Source organism: Harmonia axyridis, chromosome 7, assembly GCF_914767665.1.
Source record: "Harmonia axyridis chromosome 7, icHarAxyr1.1, whole genome shotgun sequence".
NCBI classification, from domain to species: domain Eukaryota; kingdom Metazoa; phylum Arthropoda; class Insecta; order Coleoptera; family Coccinellidae; genus Harmonia; species Harmonia axyridis.
The window spans coordinates 6,453,384-6,473,823 of NC_059507.1; the positions used below are offsets into that span (position 1 = coordinate 6,453,384).

Sequence of the window (20,440 nt, forward strand, 5' to 3'; positions counted from 1 at the left end):
TTCCATTTCACACACGAAAATAGCATCCATACTCTGAATTTCGTATCAGGAACATATGATGAATAAGGAAGTATCCGGGTCTCAGATCATCTCTAAGCAACCAATCATACACAATCACGTTTTATGTGTTGCCTCTTCAATTGTACTCCTGTTCCTGATATACCTCCTCGATCATATATGTTCTTGTTACAGAATTTTGTACACCAACTGAATGATTTTTCGTTCGAATTTACCCATTTCAAACACAAAAATAACATCTAAACACTGAATTTCGTATCAGGAACATATGATGAATGAGGAAGTATCCGGGTCGCAGATCATCTCTAAGCAACCAATCATACACAATCACGTTTTATATGTTGCCTATTCAATTGTACTCCTGCTCCTGATATACCTCTTCGATTTCATATGTTCCTGTTACAGAATTCGTACACCAAATTCTTGAATTTTACCTACGAAAATCCCATCCATATTGAAAACTTGTAAATTCCGAACTAAAAGAGGTATTGACTAATAATACTTCACTTCACACTGTAACTATACAGAGTAAATTTTATTAATAAAGTTGAAAATAAGATGAGCAACACTTGAACTAACGAAGAAACGAAAATAAATCTCGTAAAAAAAAATCTCTCAAAACATGCAGGTACATTGACATACCTAATGTACCACAAACACATTAATAAATCACCTTCAAGAAGGATCACTTAAATCATAATTGATCGCACATGAAAGAACTCAATAGCAATACTTATTCAAAGTGGTAATTACTAATTATAGTTACAAATCTTCAGTCGTTCTTTCTTTGTTGTTAGTATGGATCAATTAAGTTTTTATTATTCGTTGATGGAGTCTTCGCCTGAAGCTCCTCACCTACAACAATGAAATCGAGATAGGTATCAAGGTGAAGAATGAAATATAGCGATTATTAGCTATTATTTTACCGCATCTTTCAATAAAACGCCGCAAATTATTAGAAATAAAAACGGTTTGGAATTGGCCAGTTTTTATTACTCACTATTTTGTACTCGAACAGAGTACCTACAATTTTTGTTGTGGTAGCAGTTCGTGAGCGCAGTTTCAGTGATTAATAAGGAAAATGAGGAAATTGATAGTGATTATAGTGCTTGTGGTCGAGTTGTTGCCTCAAGTTATTTGCGAGGAAAACAAATATTGTCAACTTTATTGCGACTTCTACACAGAGAATGTTACTCACACTGTTTGCGAAAGGGACTTGGAAGTAAGTACTTCGATTTATGAAATAAATTTTTTAATATCGAAGAAAATTTACCAACGGATCTAGAAAAAAGTCAAAGGTCTGCAAACGCTTTGTTTACGGGATCGGAATCTGCAGGGTGTTAAAGTTTGATTTTTTTTTCGTAGCACCTTTACTTCACAAGATATTTAACTTATATTAGTCATAGATATTCCAATTTATAGATTTCATCATGTGATATGCTGATTTTGAATGCAAATCTACAGGGTAATTTTTTTGGAACAGTGTGCCTGCTTCTTTCATCCAAAACTTTTTTTGGTCGATCACTGGTAGTTTAGAAAAATGTAGTAAGAAACTTTGGTTCGGTACTATACTTCTTGTTTTCTTGTAATTTTGTCATATCTCACTATCGATTTCGAGAAAAAAATTTAAAACAATTCTCTAGTAATCCTCTGGAATATCCAAATTATTATAAAGGTTAGTAAGCTACTGTGATGAACAAATCAATTTTGGTACTTTCAGTCAGTTTTGGTACTCATTTATCCAATCTGTAGGATACAAGAAACACCAGAGGTAACTCGAAAACAAAGTGTTTACGGGCCCAGGTTTATAGGACTTTTTTTTTCTTAAAATGATCCAAGGAATCTCTCATTCCTTTGTTCCTCCAATTCAAGAGCACCCTCTATAGAATAACAATTCAAAGCTTTGTCAGGCTTTGTGCAATATTTTGTGTTAATAGCTTCGTCAGAAACATCATCTTAATAATTTCCCAAGTCACAAAAGCTGCAGGAATACAGGAAAAAGCTGTTCCGCTCTGAGGGAAAGCACTAAAGAGTAATCAGGAGCTTTTGTGCGCTCGCTCATTTAACGCGCCAATTGCACCCTTGGAGACCACTTAACTAGATATATGTATATCGGGTGTCCCAAGGTGAGTGGCCTATTAGATTATTATGGAAACTATTGATGGTAAAGATTTCAAATTTTGTGGATAGATATTTGGCCATGTAAGGTACATTTTCAAAATAATTTCACATTTCCAGTGTTGCCGGATGTACGACAATTTGGCAACAACTTTGTTATTTTGAATGGGACATCCGGTATTTCTATTTTTTTTATGATACTCCATAAAATATTGAATCTATTCACTCTTACTCTCGAAGATAGGGATGGAAAAGTACTTTTCCATCCCTATCTTCGACGGTTTTTGAGTTATTAATTATTTTTCGAAATTTTAGATCAAATTGGCGTATTACGAAAATGACTCTAGTTCGCTCAATATTTGAGATTTGAGTCAGAAATTTTGCAAGTCGTTAAATATTGATCTGATTTGTGTCACTGCTTCTGAATTATGGTTGCCAATAATACAGGACACCAAAAAAAATCATCATTTGCCAAGTCACAAAATTGTAAAAAAGTCTGTGTAAGTGAATAGAAGAATTGTAGAATGTGTTGAACTGATTCCAAAAATTGAAAAATATACTAGGTCTAATTTGAAAAAATAGACTTTTTTACAATTTTGTAACTTGGCAATTGATGATTTTTTTTGGTGCGTCCTGTATTATTGACAACCATAATTCAAAAGCAGTGACACAGATCAGATCAATATCTAACGACTTGCAAAATTTCTGACTTAAATCTCAAATATTGAGCGAGCTAGAGTCATTTTCGTAATACCCCAATTTGACCTAAAATTTAGAAAAATAATTAATAACTCAAAAACCGTCAAAGATAGGGATGGAAAAGTAAGAGTGAATAGATTCAATATTTTATGGAGTATCATAAAAAAAATAGAAATACCGGATGTCCCATTCAAAATAACAAAGTTGTTGCCAAATTGTCGTACATCCGGCAACACTGGAAATGTGAAATTATTTCAAAAATGTACCTTACATGGCCAAATATCTATTCACAAAATTTGAAATCTTTACCATCAATAGTTTCCATAATAATCTAATAGGCCACTCACCTTGGGACACCCGATATATGTGGTATCTAAGAATGCAATTGGTGCATGAATGACGAGCGCTCAAAAGCTCCTGATTACTCTTTAGTGCTTTCCCTCTAAGCGGAACAGCTTTTTCCTGCATTCCTGAAGCTTTTGTGACTTGGGAAATTATTAAGAAATTCATAAGAATTGAGATTAAAAATTAAAAAAGCAAATAAGTCAGGAGCTTTTTCGCTACTCGTCATTTTCTGCAAAATCTTTGATTTTTCTCGTGTCGAATTATTTTAGGAATGTGGACCAAGCCCAGACTGCGGCGAGGATTTTCAAGTAATCCATTTAGATGATTCAACAAGACAATACATCCTCGATCTACACAACTATTTCAGGAATAAAGTAGCAAGTGGCAATGAAACCAGAAATGATCAGCCATCAGCTGCTAATATGATGGTTATGGTGAGTAAAACCAGTGAACAATAGGAAGAAACCGATTCAATAGAATGATTTAATTGATAAACCTATAATTTTGTTTTTACTGCTACCATAACATCGCAAATTCCTTCAAGTCATCATCAAGGTCAACTTAAGACTCCACAAAAGATAAGCCCCAGGCCTTGCTGAAAGTTGTTGTTAGAGTCTGCATTCCCCGGGCCAATTTGAAGATGTACCATCACACAGGCCATCAAACATTTTGGCTCAAGCGATTTTAAAACTGTTCCTTGTTAATCTTTGGTTGTATAGAATCAGGGGCGGATCCAGGGGGGGGGCCATGGGGGCCATGGCCCCCCCCTCGCGGACCTTATAAATATAAAAGTGTATCCTGAATTACCGAAAAATATGCACTTATTTAGTTTGTAATATTTTTTTTCCAATAGATAGCTCCGATCGGATTCCACTACATGGCGTTAGAAAGATGAGATTTCGTGCCACATTATCTTTTGCGACAGTTTTGTGATTAGTTTACTCAGTAATTAAACCGAGCGCTTGAATTAACAAGCGCTCGTTAAAGATGGACAGAATAACAGAGAAAAAATAAGTTTTATTTGAGTTTTTCTTCAATAAAGGCGAAAATGCAAGCCAAGCGGCTGAAAATTTAAATAGTGTTTCTGGTCTTGATACTGTAATAACCAATTACGCGCAATTTTGGTTTCGTCGATTCCGTTCCGGTAATTTCTGTGTCAAAGAGGCATCACACGTTGGAGACTAATTGACGAAAATATTGACAAAATCATGGACATTTTCGGGTCCTGTTTCCATTGCTCAAGAGTTGAAGATTGCACAAAAACCGTTTGGAACCATTTTCATAAGGCTGGTCTCAAGAAGAAGCTAGATGTCTGGGTACCACACGAGTTACCGCAAAAAAACCTCTTGACCCGAATTTCTATCTGCGAATCGCTGCTGAATCGCAAAAAAATAACCCCATTTTGGAAACGGTTGGTGACTGGTGATGAAAAGTGGATGACTTCCGACAACGTCAAGCGAAAACGGTCCTAGTAAAAAAGCGGTGAGCTATCGGAAACGGTCAGGAAAGTTTTGCTGTGTATTCGGTGGAATTGGCAGGGAATTATCTATATAAGCTGCTCCCCTAAGGAACAAATATTGACTCGCAACGGAACTGTACTGTCAACATTTGGACCTTCTGAATGAAGCAATCGCCCAGAAGCAACCAATAGGAGAGGTATTGTGTTACATGGGGACAACGTAAGGCCACACATATCGATAGTGACTCGCCAGAGGTTCTTATGTATCCACCTTATAGTCCGGACCTGGCCCCAAGTGATTACCACTCTTGCTGTCCATGGCAAACAATTTTGCTGGTGAAAAATTCGTTTCAACAAAGGCTCGTGGAATTCGAATGTCTCAATTTTTTACCAATAGCGACTAGGGCTTCTATGAGAGAGGCATACACAAACCTTCAAAATAGCTACAAGGTATAGAACAAAACGGCGCATATTCGACCGAAATCGGATCATTCTAACTGTGGTAATTGAAATCTTGATTTTATTCAAAAATAATGATTTTTTTTCTATACCTCATACTTTCTTGTGCCCTAGTTTTCTCATGAAATAAATCTACATATATTCATGAAATTGTTTAAACTTGTGTTTTGTACTACAAAAATTTCGGAAACTGAATTTGACATGATATACTAAAATACATTTTTCTATAAAAAAAAACACGTGTCTCGATAGGCACCAACAAAAAATCCGCTATTTTGATAATCGATATGAGCCGTGACTTTCTATGGCCCCCCCCTCAGACATCGCCTGGATCCGCCCCTGTATAGAATCCGGAATAGCCCTCAGCATAAGTTAAAACTGTAGAGTTACTCCGTCTATGTTGAAGGATTAGTTTAATCTGGTAGTAGTAAATGTAATGAGCGGTGCAACATAAATGACTTATTTAACTCGAGTTAAAAAATTATCTTGGATTACATTCTTCGGCAATAAAAACATTCAAAATCAGTACTCATTTATCAATTTTATGGAACAACCAAAGCAAGTCAAAATAGCAAGAGAAAAACTCTCGAAAAAAACTAGAGTTTTTAAGAACCTGCACTACTAGGGCATATGAGATTATTATAAGACCTATAAAATGTTGTCTTCCAACAATTACAAAAATTTTTGGTAGTATATTCAAATTTTTCGCTTTCTTTTCAGAAATATAATAAAGAGTTGGAATATATAGCCCAATGTTGGGCTAATGCATGCAATGGGAATCCACTTATTCATGACCATTGTCGAAGAACAGGTAATTATATAATTATTTGATTTAATTAAAATGCCCCCTCACAGTAAAGTATTTCTGGTGGTTGGTCTAGTAGTAGAACCACCGTTGAATGTGCCTTGCAAATAGCATTGGGAAACTCTAACAAGGGCTACACATAATGTGTTATGTAGTGTAGCCCTTGTTCAGGTTGTGACCTGAATCCTAATTCGTGTACAAGTTCTAATTTTGTGAAAGCCTCATGAAATATTGTGAGCTCATTGGTTTTTTGACAAATTCTATTTGAAATGCAAGACAGATTCTTTGCTTGACATTTGTATCTAACGAAAAAAAACGGACTCGAGATGAACTGACGACAAAATAAAGCATTGTTACCAAACTAAGAAATTACAAATTTTACACTATGGTTTATTATTTCCTCATAGAATGGAATATCTCAAATCTTTAAACAAAATAAAAAAAAAATAGGGACACGGTGGATTCGAACACAGGTTTTTCGCGCAACGTTCTAGCGTCATGATAATCATATGAAAATAATACATTCAAAAATTCATAACTACGAAACTGTAAGTGCTAGGACTCTGCAGTAAAAAATATGTTTTTCAGTATCGTTGTAGCAATATGTAGAAGGGAACTTCTTGAGAAGATGTATACCGTAAAAGAATTTTTTTGTTGTAATTGTTCTTGATTTTGCCATAATTTAATGTTGTTTGCAATTTTCAGAGGAGTACGAACATGTAGGTCAAAACTTGGGTTTTATAAATTCTTCATTCGCCGACTTTGATCTCAAGAGAACCATAAGAACATTAGTTAATTTGTGGTATGAGGAAGTTGAGATATTCCAAAATGAGTGGGTTAATCAAACAGAAGATAGGTAAGAAACCTCTGATTTTTTTGCCAAGACTTTCTTCAATACTTGATTGATTTTCCAGAGGTCCTGACATAGTAGTTGGCCACTATACACAGATGGTATGGGCCGATACCTCTGAAATAGGTTGTGCTACCACATATTATACTACAAACTCAAGCGATACAACCTGGCATCATTTATTATTGGTTTGTAATTATGGACCTGGAGGAAATTATTTGGGTTTACCAGTTTATGAAGTTGGAGAACCTTGTAGCAATTGTCCAAGACACTTGAAGAATAATAAAAAATACAAGGGGCTTTGTGGTGAATCTGAATATTTGCCAAAAGGAAATAAAAGTTTTTTATTGGAAAAGTTAGTGGACGGGACAATTTCGTTTGATAATGAAATATTGTAAATGTTTATAACAAGTTCACTTAAACTTTTATTCATATTAGGAAATGAGTATGTTTTGATGTGAATGATAATTGTTGTCATACTGCCCGAATGGAATAATTTTAAAGAATATATTTTGATAAAATATGTACAAATTTGTTCTACATCCCTAGTTCTCTTCTTTATGAATTATTTGAAGAGGTGCATTAAATTTGAATGTTTATTGCATTGTAAGACATATTTAGTGAAGGTTTTTTTTTTGTAAACAATTTATCCCAAACATTTTGTTATTGGCAATATTTTTGAAAATTGATCAATACCTTTAACATTCATTAATATTCTTCAAACTTGACTATCATAATTGTGTGGAAGGGGTAGTTTAATGAAAGTAAAGACTTGTAAGTTTAATTCATATATTGAATAAAAAATTACATGATATCTTCATTTCATATTATTGCTTAGAAGCAGAAAACCTAAAAATAAAATTGACAACATAATAGAGTTAACGAATACTTGCACAAGTCGATTTATCACGATCACTCTCTATTAAAGACATACACCAAGTAAGATCCAAGGACCTTCAAATTCAACTTTAGTCATAATCAAATATTTGATAATTTTTTTAGGTAATCAAAAAAATTATTGTAAATACGTGTCCTCAATTTAATGAGCGACAATTTTTTTTGCATATTTATAACCCAGAGTAAAAAGTTCTGATAACCAAGATCGATTTCAGTTAATTCATCCTTAAAGATTTTGTATTTGACACAACTGAGACGAAAACATGATTCAAAATAACAATCTACTTTGGTCTACTAATTTATTGCAACAAATTCCTCATAAAAATTTTAAATTAGATACTCCTAATTCTAATTTTGATAGTATTAATTTCAAATTGAACACAATAGTTGATTTAATGTATCAAAATTTCGTAATTAATTTCTTGAAATATATATTTTTTGTGCTGAAATCAATATAAAATCAAATGAAGAATAATCCAGAAAACATACAATTATATTAAAAAAATTCTACTCAGATAATTAGAAGGCAATTTCAAAATTGATGTAAAAACTGCATGGATATTTCTGGTAAAAAGTAAACGAGTATATCGCACGAATAAAATCTAAAACTAATGAATAATTGATTATAAATTATTAAACCCACTTTAAAATATAAAAAAATTCATTAGATATTAGAGCACACACTTCTACGACCACTCATTGATCTAAAGTCTTTCGGCAAATTGATGAAGATGGTCATTCAAGATGTGTTCAGTCTTCGAACCCGTTTTGTACTATGACACCATATCAGTCCATGTGCCGTTGTTTATGGAGTCGTTATTCGAAGAAGACACTGAAACCACGAGGCACTAAAAATGGTGAATCACAATAAAGGAAGTAATATTGGCCCATTTTTTGACGTGTCTTGAGAAATTTTGTCCAGGCATAGATCAGACTGAAAGCATATGTTTTTCACTTCTGTAATTTGGCTGTTTTTTTTCAAATTTCTGTTAATAATGGACCAACACCAAACAAACACAAAACACACAAAAGTTCCATTTAAAATAAAAGGGGTTAGTGAAAAAGTGCAAATTTATAGGCAGTTAGCAATTCCCACATCCAAATTAATATTGAAAAAAACCTTAATTATATAAAATATTCAAACACAAATTATTACCTGTGTGCTTAGGCACCATATTTTTAGGACCCCACACCCGAACAGTGAAATCATCAGACACAGATACCATCATCTGATGATAAACAGGATTCCAAGCTACAGCATTTACTGTTCGAGTATGACCTTTCAAAGTTGCTATGGGATCTTCATTTTTAATATGCCAGATATATACCTGAAGAGAAAATTCAATTAAGAGATGTAATAATAACTTTATTGTTGGAAAAAATCTGCCAATGGGCATGCTTCGTTGTCCTTTGCCCCTTAAAAGAAAACATTCCAATAGCATTTCACATTTTATTGAAATCAGACTAAAAGAATGTAATAGTTATTTATAATACAAGTTCAGAAGGTATTGATATCCTTCCACAACTTCAAAATTTAAAAATGAGACCCGAAGTGACAAATTTTTTAATGAATGAGTCTTCTGCACAAGTATTATACAGTCCATTCAGGAATTATTGACATCGAAGTAGGCCATGAACGTCTAGTCCTGGCTTTATTTCTGGTTACAAAAATATCACTAAAATTTGCTATGGTTCATCATAAAAATAACCAGTTTAAATTATTTTCATTATTTTTGTATCCGAAAGATCCTGAATTTTCGAAATTACGAAGGGACGCATACAGTCATGATTTCATAAATTGAAATTCAGATTATATAATGTAAAAATATGGTGAAATGCTATCTCATTTCAAGGAAATCCAATAAAGAGATATCTATTATTAATTAATCATGGCGGCAACTGATGCAGATGTGTCAGATCGAGATGGTGAAGATTTTGCAAATAATTATGAATATACAAGTTCAAAAATGTTCAAGTGTTGTTCAAAGTCAACTAAAACATGCATTTGTAAAAACTGTTTTTCTATTTTTCACGATAGTTGCGTGAAGAGGAACAAAAACGTTAAAATCGTCAGTGAAATGATCGTTGAGTGCTGTACTACGGCGAAGAACGACGAAATTAAACCCAACCCAGAAGATCAAAATGAAGAAGTAAATCAGCTGAAGCTAGAAGTAAAATACCTTAAAATACTAGTGGAAGAAATGAAGGATAAAAATAATGTTTTAAGCATAAACAATTCATTATTATTGGACAGATTGAAAGACCTAACAAAAAATGATGTAAACATGCCTGAAAAAAACAGATATCCAAGATCTGTTATAAACAACGATTCATCGTCTAAACAAGAACTTCAAATTCCCACCAATCCGGTAATTGCGCGCAATTATGCGCACGTCACAAAAGGTATTAGCACACAAACCACAGAACCCGACGTAAGTAATGTCAAAGTCAGAAATGACAGTCAACATCGAAATTATCAACATAAACAAAAACAAACATCTAAAACCCAATACGAAACTACTGAACCCAAAAATGAAACGAAAAAGATATCTCAAGAAACTTCTGACGAATTCAAAGTTGTAATGAATAGGCGAAACAATCGAAGAATAATATCTTCGAAAAACCTTGGCACGGCAAAACTTGAAGACAAAGAAAAAACCACGGGTTTCTCTGCAATCGAAAGAAAAGTCTGGATCTATATATACCGTATTAACAAACACGTTTCGGAACAGATAATTAGGGATTACATTAAAAAACAGCAAGATTTTTCAACTTGTAATATTGAGGTAAAGCAACTAGATGGAGATCCTAGCTTTAGTAAAAGATTTCTTGTAACAGCTCCAATAAATAAAAAAGAAGTGCTGTACGACCCTTCATTCTGGCCAGAAGGAGTAGGAATTAAGAGATTCGACTTCTCAAAACATAAAGAGTTCCTAAGTAAAAATACTTCCTTTCCTGGGCAATGATGAACACCAAATACTATCAAGTACAACATCCAAATGCAATGTATCAATTCTACACCAAAATGTTCAATCTATCAATAATGCGACTGAACACCTTGAAAAAATAGCACAGGATATAAACGAACTAAAGATAATTTGCGTAACAGAACACTGGAAGAGGAAAGAACAGCTCCGAAACCATAACATCAAGGATTTCTACCTTGCTAGTGCTTTCTGTCGTACTGAGTACATGCATGGTGGTAGTGCCATATATGTAAAGCAGGGCATAAAATTCCAAGAAATGAAGGACCTGGTCAGAAAATCGGTAGAAAAAATTTTGGAAATATCTGCAGTAGATGTCAAGATGGGCCCTAGGAACATCTTAATTTTATCAGTTTACACAACTCCAGGTCAAACAAAAGAATTCATCAAAAAATTCGAGGAGATTCTTCAGCTAATCTGCTGGACTAATAAAACTGTTGTAATTGCAGGTGACTTCAATATTAACCTTTTAGATAAATCTCACAAGAACACAATCTGCTTTGTGGAATTGTTAAACTCATATGGACTGAACGTTAGCATAGATGTACCAACAAGATCAACATTGGTTACAAAAACTTGTATAGACAACATTCTGATCAATCAATCAAACTTTACATCACAAATAATAAGAACACATATTTCTGACCACGATACAGCACAACTACTGACTCTTCAGGAAGAAATAGAACAAACAGAGGAATATCAATATAAAAGAAACATTACAGCCAATAATATCCAAGATTTAATCGAAAGACTGACGCTTTTAGATTGGAATGCTGTATATAAAATTCCAGAGAAGGAAGTAGATCAGCAATGGAGAACTTTCACAAATATGTTCAAAACAGAATTAGATTATGCTTGTCCGATAAGAAAAAATAAAACCACTGCTAGAAGACAACAAAAGCCAATCAATGATAATATTACAAAATGCAAGACCAGACTTGACATATTACACACTTGTAAAACATTCAATCCAGTCTTTATGGGAGCATACAAGGAGGTAAAAAAGGAATATGACAAAATGCTTAGAGATGAGAAAAGAGAAAGATATAAGCAGCAAATCCTTCAGTCTGATAACAAGATGAAAACACTATGGCAAACTGTAGCAAAAATCAAAAACAATACGAAAATCAACAAAGAGATTCCTGGAAATCCTTTAGAGATAGCAAATAATTTCAATCGTCATTTTGCAACAGCAGCTGAAGAAAAAATAAAACAGAACCAAAACATTCCATTTCAGAATGATATCACACGCAACAGTAACAATTTCAAATTTCGCCTGATAACTGAAGAAGAAACTCTTAAGATAATAGGAAAATTAAAAAACAAAAGTAGTTCTGGAATTGACGACATTCCAATGTGCACAGTTAAAGCCTGTATGAATCAGACAGCTACTCCATTAGCATACCTTGTGAATAACTCCATGAAGCATGGTGTATTTCCTGAATTGCTCAAAAAAGCACTCATAAAACCAATCTACAAAAAGGGTAAAGAGAATGAACCGGAAAACTATAGGCCAATCAGCCTACTGCCAGCATTCTCAAAAATATTAGAGCTGGCAATAAGTGAACAACTCGTAGATTTTCTTATAAATGAGGAAATTTTAAGTTCCACTCAACATGGATATGTGAAAGGAAAATCAACAACAACAGCAACATTCCAGTTCATTACTGATGTACTGAATGCATTGGAGGATTCCAAAGTGGTAATCGCCTTACTGCTGGACTTATCTAGGGCATTTGATACCTTGTTTCACAAATATATCCTAAATAAATTGGACAGTTACGGAATAAGAGGAAAAGAGAAGGAGTGGTTTAGGTCATATCTGTCAAATCGAAAACAACAAGTAATTATAGATGGTAATGGCACGAGAACTTTATCCGAGGAGGCATTGATTCAATTTGGAGTTCCCCAAGGAAGTATACTGGGACCGATACTTTTCATCATCTTCATCAACGACCTGATGAGTGTACTACGTTCTGATCCAAATACATCCATGGTAAACTATGCCGATGACGCAAGTTTTATATTGAAGGCGGACATCTTGCCCCAGATTGCAGACTTAGTACAGAGTATTCTCCAACAGGCTAATCACTGGTTTCAATCAAACAATTTATGTTTAAATGTAGAAAAAACATGTGCTATAATTATTAAAACCACACATGCAAACTTTCAAACACCTTCTCACATTCAGCTAAATGACAGTAAACTTGATCTTCAGACCTCAGGACGATTTCTTGGGTTAACTATAGATGAGAACTTGAACTGGGATGAACATATTACAGGCCTGTGTACAAAACTGGGATCCATTTGTTATTCATTGGGTGTTTTACGAAACTATCTTGACTCATCGTCTATGAGAGTTGTCTACCAGGCAACCTTTGAAGCCAAAATAAGGTATGGTATTATGTTTTATGGTAGTGGTAATAACATGAAGCAAGTGCTAAAGATGCAAAAAAGAGCTATTCGAACAATAATGAGAATGCCAAGCAGAGAAACATGCAGGGGCATATTTAGGAAACATGGACTACTTACAGCCATAGCGATACACATCCAAGAATGCTTGATATTTGTGTTCAAAAATAGAAACTGTTTCGAAACCAAAACCTCTACAAAATATGACACAAGAACAACTCAACTAAAATATCCAATACATAAGCTTTCACTCACAGAGAAAGGACCAGAATACAGGTGTATAAAATACTATAATAGACTTTCAAACCAGATGAGAGACATAACCAACCTCAAACTATTCAAGAAGGAAGTCTATAAGTTGCTGCTTCAGATTGAACCATATACAGTGGAAGAATTCTTGGTACATAATATTTGATATAAAGTAGACTTAAGATTATTATCTGACACTGTTTCACTTCAGGTAGACAATGTATTTGTACATGAACCTACTTTATTTGAAATAAAGCTCATTATTATTATTATTATTATTATTATTCATTTAAGAGTCGCCCATGAAAGATCCCATTGAAGATCATTAAAATATGCATATTCCTTTTCACCAAAGGCTCTTCAAAAATTGTTGCGTTACTGATGGACACTGGATACCAACCTGCTTGCAAAATTCTTATCAAATAACTCTTATGGAACATTTTAACTGTGGTGTCTAAACTGGTGAAGAAAACAGAAAAAACTGGTTGATAAATTTAAATAGTGTAGCTTAGTGAATGGAAGAGCCATATCATAATAAAAGACAGAAATAAAATTCAAAGAATCCATTTAGTATATGAAAAATTTTGACATCACAGTTGTACTGTAACTTTCAAAATTGGAACCAATTTATCAGCCGATCTGTAAATTATTTTCTAAAGTCACTATTTATTGAAACTGTTCATGACATGAATGATTGATTTAACTTGTATGAAAAATATAGGTACTATTTGTACTTGAGTTTTCTGTTTTTTATTGAAATGCGTTTGTACTAGTTTCTATTAAATTACATAAATTATTTTGCCCATAACAGCTTTAACTCACTCACTAAAAGCATTTTTGCATGAAATTATTTTTAATTTGAGAATTTTAAAATTTTATTGCATTCTATTATTATCTTCAAGTGGTTAAGAGGTGCAGAAATTCTTGAAGTTACTCTTCTGAATATATTTTTCGATTAAATACTCAGTAAAAATTCTATAAAGCAATTGGAATTTATTAGATTTTTGGATTACTCATTGAAGAACAAAAAACAGATATAACAATACTTAATTTTAATATAGAATATAAATGAACTATAGATGCAATGCCAAGACTTTGTTCAGCAATCCAATTATAAAATAATTCTCTCTATAAGATTTATATAATCCTTATGATCACCACTGTCAAAACAAAACATCCAGGTAAAAATCCAAATAACCAGCAGTCAAAATAGTGCTCCTTCTACTTATACCCTTGAATATACTTGAAAAACATTTTGTTTACTTTCTAGAGTCCACTGTTGAATAATGCTGGCATTTTCAAATGACCAAGTTTCCTCCAGATAAATGAATTTCACATTTTATTGCAAATATTCTCTGTATTCACCATAAAATCATACTCAACTTATTATTATATTTTTCTGTTTATCAATAAGAATTTTCCTTTTTAACTGTTTTGAACTTGTAACCAATTAAGTTTATGTAATGTTGTCTTTGATTGATTAAAATCCAGATGCTTTTTGGTCAAATTTCATCCAGGCTGATATATTGATTGCTTTTGGCTCGGCTTTTGGTAACAATCAAATCATTCAATGATTATTTGGAGATGAAATCGTATTGCACAGGTTTTCTTCCACTAATAATCCAGGTTGTAATGACTTGCCTTCTTCTTTTTTCAAACAGTACTGTGAGAAATACTCAAATAAACTAATCAATGTGTGTTTGAAATTGATACAACTTTTAAGTTTCAAAGTTTCTTCGATCAAATCCAATAACACAAACAAACTGAAATCTAACCTCCTGTCAATGACATTTCCAATGCCAACCCGAAATCTGCAATTCAAAATGTTACTGAATGAGCCAGTACCAACTTAATTTCGATTTTCCAAAGCCACCCGGGATGTCAATAATTCCTGAATGGACTGTAAATTATTTGCTCAAATTCACTGAATTTTTATTCAATTTATTGGGATATCATAAATATCATTTAGTGATTTTTGCATTGAAGAATGTTGATTGGCAGAACTGTTTTCTGTGTAACAAAGTTGACAGATAATGGATAAATTTAAGATGCATAGAATCCCTGGTGTGTGTACTGATTTGATTTTGTTGACTTTTTGAGATATCCACCTGTTGCTTTGGTGTTCTGCTTCACCATGGTTCTGTAAGGTGGCGCTCTTCAGAAATGTTCGAATTCCCGCTATCTGCTTGGCGCCGTTTAAAAATGAAATACTGATTTTGGACTTAACAAACTTTCACAATAAATTACAGTTCAGTTCCTATCGAATTTTTAATGAAATGAATGGAATATCACGACAGAGTATAGAAGATTGTTATGAGCATAGAATATAAAATATTATTGTTCTATACTCAAAGGTCACGAGAGCCGAGAATCGAGAGAAATATCAAATATAAACGATGTAAGCGCCATCTGAAACAGACGCGATCCCTCGAAATCAAGTAGGTATAATCAGAAAAATCACCCGTTTTGTCTGAAAGTTTTACAGGTATAAGTAGACACGCCAGGTTTTCTATGCATCATAGTACCAACATATAATAAGGAAATATAACCATGAAATCTGTGATGTTCCCGCACGATTTTGTTCTACAAGGTATGCCATAATGAACGAATCTGCCACATAATTAGAGAATAGTTATTTATAATACAAGTGCAGAAGGCATTGATATTCTTCCACGAGTTCAAAATTCAAAAACGAGCCACGAAGTGGCGAGTTTTGGAATGAACGAGTGGTAGAATGAGCCTTCTGTACGAGTATTATACATTATTTTCTCTAATTCATTGCATTTTCATTGAAATTAATGAAATATTTCCATAAATATAATTTAGTGATTTTTGCATTGAAAAATGTTGGTTGGCAGAACTGATTTCTTTAAGGCAAATTGATGAATTGACAGATAAAGCCGTGGCTGAAAGTTCGGAGTACCAACATAGAATAATAAAATATAACCATGAAAACTGTGCGTTTCTGATATATTCTCGCACGATTTTGTTCTACAAGATGTGGAAGAATGAACGGAATAACCACAGAATTAGAGAAACTCATATTCTACGTTCTGGTGAGAATAACACACGATCTGAGAGGCATTTTATCAATGATTTTTCCCACTTCCTCATATTCAAAAACAATCTATGAAAAGGATCAATTTGACAATTTCTACCATCTGTTGCAAAAAGTCCAATCTTTGAAATCCCCTTGATGGGAAAATTTCTGTGTACAGGTTACAGAATTTCTGTAATTTTTCGATTGAAAAAAAAAAAAACAATAAACCAAGATAATTTTTATCTGATATGGTAGTTATGATACTATTGACATCATCTCAACTTACCATGCTATCCTCACTTCCACTGGCAATAAAATCTTGATTAGCGCCACCGAAGGTTGAGTGAATGTTAAAATGACCTTGAGCAACTCCCCTGTACTTTCTGATGAGACATTTGTAATTAAGATCCCATAAGTGAATTCCCTGAGTAAGTACGTTGATTAGGCAAAGCCTATCATTTCTATCGACTGTGAAAGAGATAATGGCACGATCTTCGTGAAGTCTGTGAACAAATTAACCAGTCATTGTTACTATTGGTTTATTCATGTTAGCTACTTACACATCAGCATCTTGTGATTCTTCGAAGATGTAAGATCTGATCCTGTGGTGAGTATCAGATGCTAGAACCGTCTTTCCATCCTTACGACAATGCAATCCATTTACCCGGACACCGTCCCAGTTTTCCAAGATGTTGCCTTCCATATCACATTGATAGAAGTGTCCCCTAATACCACCAACCTAAAAAAGAACAATAAATGTAATATGCCATTGAATTTTCGAGTGAGAACAGGGAAGATGTTCCAGTTCATTACCACAAATTTTTTTCCCGATTTATGCCAAGAACAACAAGTTAAGGCATCTTCTTGAGATTGACAGATTTTAAGGAGTTTTCCATTCTCAACATTCCACAACCAAACTTCCGCACTCTCCTCTGGGCCGCAAGCGATGAGATGAACATTATCCGGACACCATGATATGTATGCAACTCCTAATCGAAAAATTTGAGAAAAAATTTAATTCCAAGTGATGACGATGTTATAAATGGTCAATTTACCGTAGTTGTGGCCTTCCAGGATTTTCCTAACAGAGAGTGTGCAAGTTTCAGGATGCACATCCCAAATAATCACATTATTATCTTTAGAACCCGTGGCAAGTTTTGTACCATCAGGAGAAAATTGACAGTACCATACTTCATCACAGTGATCATTTAGAACCTGAAGAATATTCCAATTACAGATATAGAAACACTAAAGTGAAATCTCAAGTCATTCAGATCAAATTCAATCATATATTCCTCCCATTAAATAAAACACTATTTTTCTTTAACATTTTTCCAGATTTGACTGTACAACTTAAACACTCACCCCGTATATCTATCTTATAATTTCAATACTAAATTCAATTATAATGTTTATCAATAACTATTGCAACAATTATACAATTAACTGATAACTTTGTCAATGACAAATTTCATTAATAAGCTGAATATATTGAAATGATGAAAATAAGTACTATCTGTTATCTCTCTGTAACAAAACTACCTTGAATTAGATATTATAAATTTGTCATGGCAATCTTCTTCTGGTGGAAAAGCATATTTGCAATAAAAGTTTGTATTTGGCAAATGGATCATATTAAATGATAAAACAATTTTCACATCAATAGAACCAATATAGGATGTTCCTAAATTGGAGGTTCAAACAAAAATGAGAGATTTCTCAGATCATTTCAAGAATAAACAAAGCATGGGTCTGTAAAAACTTTACTTTTGAGATAATGCATGATTTGATGTTGATAGTTTTCCAAAAAAAAAAAAAATACTGAATATTGCAACAGATCTAACTAGGTTGAAATTTGTTTGTGTTTGTGCATGTAAAATATCCAAAGATCATGCCAAATTTTCACAAGAATCATATTATCTGAACCTTTCATTTGGATAAATTAACACACAATAACGACATCATAATAAATCCATAAAACCGATAACAACTATAAAATTTGAGACTTAAGAGGGTTGTGATAAAAAACACCAAACCTATAGTAACCAATAAAAAAAAAAATAGTGTTTTTTTTATGAGATAGACATTACCTGAATTGTATGAGTTGGAAAATCATCCTTTGGACAAATATGGTCTGTTAGCAGTGAGGCAGTTTGCAAGGCAATTCCCTGAGATGTGTTGTGATAATCGCATTGAATTGTTTGATATTCTAATGCTTGAGAAAGTAAGGCATTTAAACGATGAGGAGGTAACATAACACTAGGGGGCAAAAAAGTTTGTAGTTTGTTCATTAATGTTTTTCGTGACTCCAATCCTTTTCCTTCCCTGAAATATAAAAGTTCAATGTATAACTTGAAAGAAAATATTCAAGTTATAAAAAGAAAGCAGCAAGCAGATATGAACAGAAATAGTTCTAACAAATTTTAAAATTATACTGACCAGCTAGCCCTTTCCATCAATTCTTGTGCGTTAGAACACATCATATAACTTGACAACTGATGAACACGATTAGTATTGTGCTGTAATGGTGTTAATTCATTTCTAAGAACATTAAGGGCATCTAATACCTTTCCATCTTCTAGGAATTCAAGGTATTTTTGCTCGAGAATGAGAAATTTCATTTCCTGAAAAAAAAAACAATGAGCCAAACTCGAAGAAAGTGTTTAAAAAGTACACACCACCATACTTTGAGAGGAACTAATGAGAGGTTGAAGTTCCTGCAAATCATTATCAGCCTTAGACCAATCTCCATCCAGAATATGATGCTTAAATTTAACAGCTGCGGGATGGTCTAATCGACATCCCGATTCCGAGATAAGCTGCTCAGCAGTTCGGCTGTGAAAATTTGAATCATTCAATAATTAATGCCGAAATGTTCAGTTTATGAAAAACTTCAATATATCTTTAGATCTAAGAAAATACAGAATAGATTGAGACGTAAATGACTCAGCAAATAATTTTGGATACTAATTTTGTAAAATAACACTCTCATAAATTAGTCTTTCCACAAACTGAATGAAGTAGATAAATAATAAGTAGTCATTTTAAGAGTGGTTCTTAATATTTCTATTTTTTTTATGATTCTGAGCTATCCAATAGTATAATTCGCTTGGAGTGTTCTGCATTCCATTTGAAAGACAAATGAAATATTGAATAAAATGCGATGGATGAAAATATAATGAGATGAGACGTTTCAGAATCTAAACAAAGAACAAAGGAAACCAAAACAATGAAATGGGGTCAAATGCACTTACGTCAATCCTTCATTTTTTAAATATTGCCCGATCAATCGTACAATTTCTTGCTTGGTTCTATCTAGCTGGGAACCATCCCCTGATCCCGAGCCATTAGAAATGTCCAAGTGTCCATTTTCCGTGGCGATATTATTACTCGATGAAGGAGTACCATTTTGTATGCACCCGTTACTATCTTGCATTGTGTCCAAATCACTATTACTCCTTCGGGATTTCTTACGAGGCGGAGCCCCACCGTCGTCCCCCGATTTTTCACTGGTAGAGGCCAGACTTATTTCTGAGATATTCACGTTCCTCTTACTTGCCACTGTTTCCAATAAATTCAGAAACACCTTTCAAAACACATGAATATTTTCACTTCATGTAGCTATTTCTATTACGTCACAGACAATTATCTAAATCTGATTGCTTGAAAAAATTTCTCCTAACATTTCCGATTTCTAAGTACGCATTATCTTCTTCCGTGATCTATGTTTGAGTTAATTGCTCACTTTTCTGTCACGTCAATTTTGTTCAACCCAAAAACAAAGATCAGCTGAAGCTAGAATTTCAGACATGCTCGAGTACTGTAAACAGCTGGTGAATTTGACCTCGAACGAAATAGTTCATTGCGCAGTCCGGAAACAGTCGGACATAAGGCTGCGCGGCAATTTGAATTTCCAATCAGAAAATGGATAACTCCTGGCAATTTTATTTTCTATAAGTCGTATCAAAAATCTGTAAATGTAAGTGTAAAACAAAGAGAAAAATAAGTATTCTTTAGAGTAGAATATTCTGCCTAAAGACTACCACTATATACCACTATTGACTATATACTATTATAATTTCAAATGTTCTTTTTGAATGAA

General features: G+C 33.4%; 2 protein-coding genes across 4 annotated transcripts; one reads left to right on the forward strand and one right to left on the reverse strand.

Annotated features, from left to right (window-relative positions):
• Positions 1-855: 855 nt before the first annotated feature.
• LOC123685250 (venom allergen 5 2-like) lies at positions 856-7,276 on the forward strand. Its single transcript, XM_045624891.1, has 5 exons — positions 856-1,240; positions 3,450-3,614; positions 5,819-5,909; positions 6,609-6,759; positions 6,818-7,276. The coding sequence occupies exons 1-5, from the start codon at positions 1,100-1,102 to the stop codon at positions 7,149-7,151; spliced, it is 882 nt and encodes a 293-aa protein (XP_045480847.1). The 5' UTR covers positions 856-1,099; the 3' UTR covers positions 7,152-7,276.
• Positions 7,277-7,528: 252 nt separating this feature from the next.
• Positions 7,529-20,180, reverse strand: LOC123685249 (WD repeat-containing protein 26). 3 transcript variants are annotated; one of them, XM_045624889.1, is made up of 10 exons: positions 19,593-20,180; positions 19,020-19,173; positions 18,778-18,962; positions 18,429-18,663; positions 17,394-17,553; positions 17,152-17,327; positions 16,899-17,077; positions 16,625-16,841; positions 8,807-8,978; positions 7,529-8,482 (listed from the first exon to the last, which is right to left on the reverse strand). In XM_045624889.1, exons 1-10 carry the CDS (start codon positions 19,772-19,774, stop codon positions 8,424-8,426), a joined length of 1,719 nt encoding a protein of 572 aa, XP_045480845.1. In that variant the 5' UTR covers positions 19,775-20,180; the 3' UTR covers positions 7,529-8,423. The 3 variants fall into 3 exon arrangements, with proteins under 3 accessions (XP_045480845.1, XP_045480843.1, XP_045480846.1); XM_045624887.1 differs by having other exon boundaries at positions 19,017-19,173; XM_045624890.1 differs by having other exon boundaries at positions 7,529-8,584; positions 19,017-19,173; positions 19,593-20,179.
• Positions 20,181-20,440: the final 260 nt, after the last annotated feature.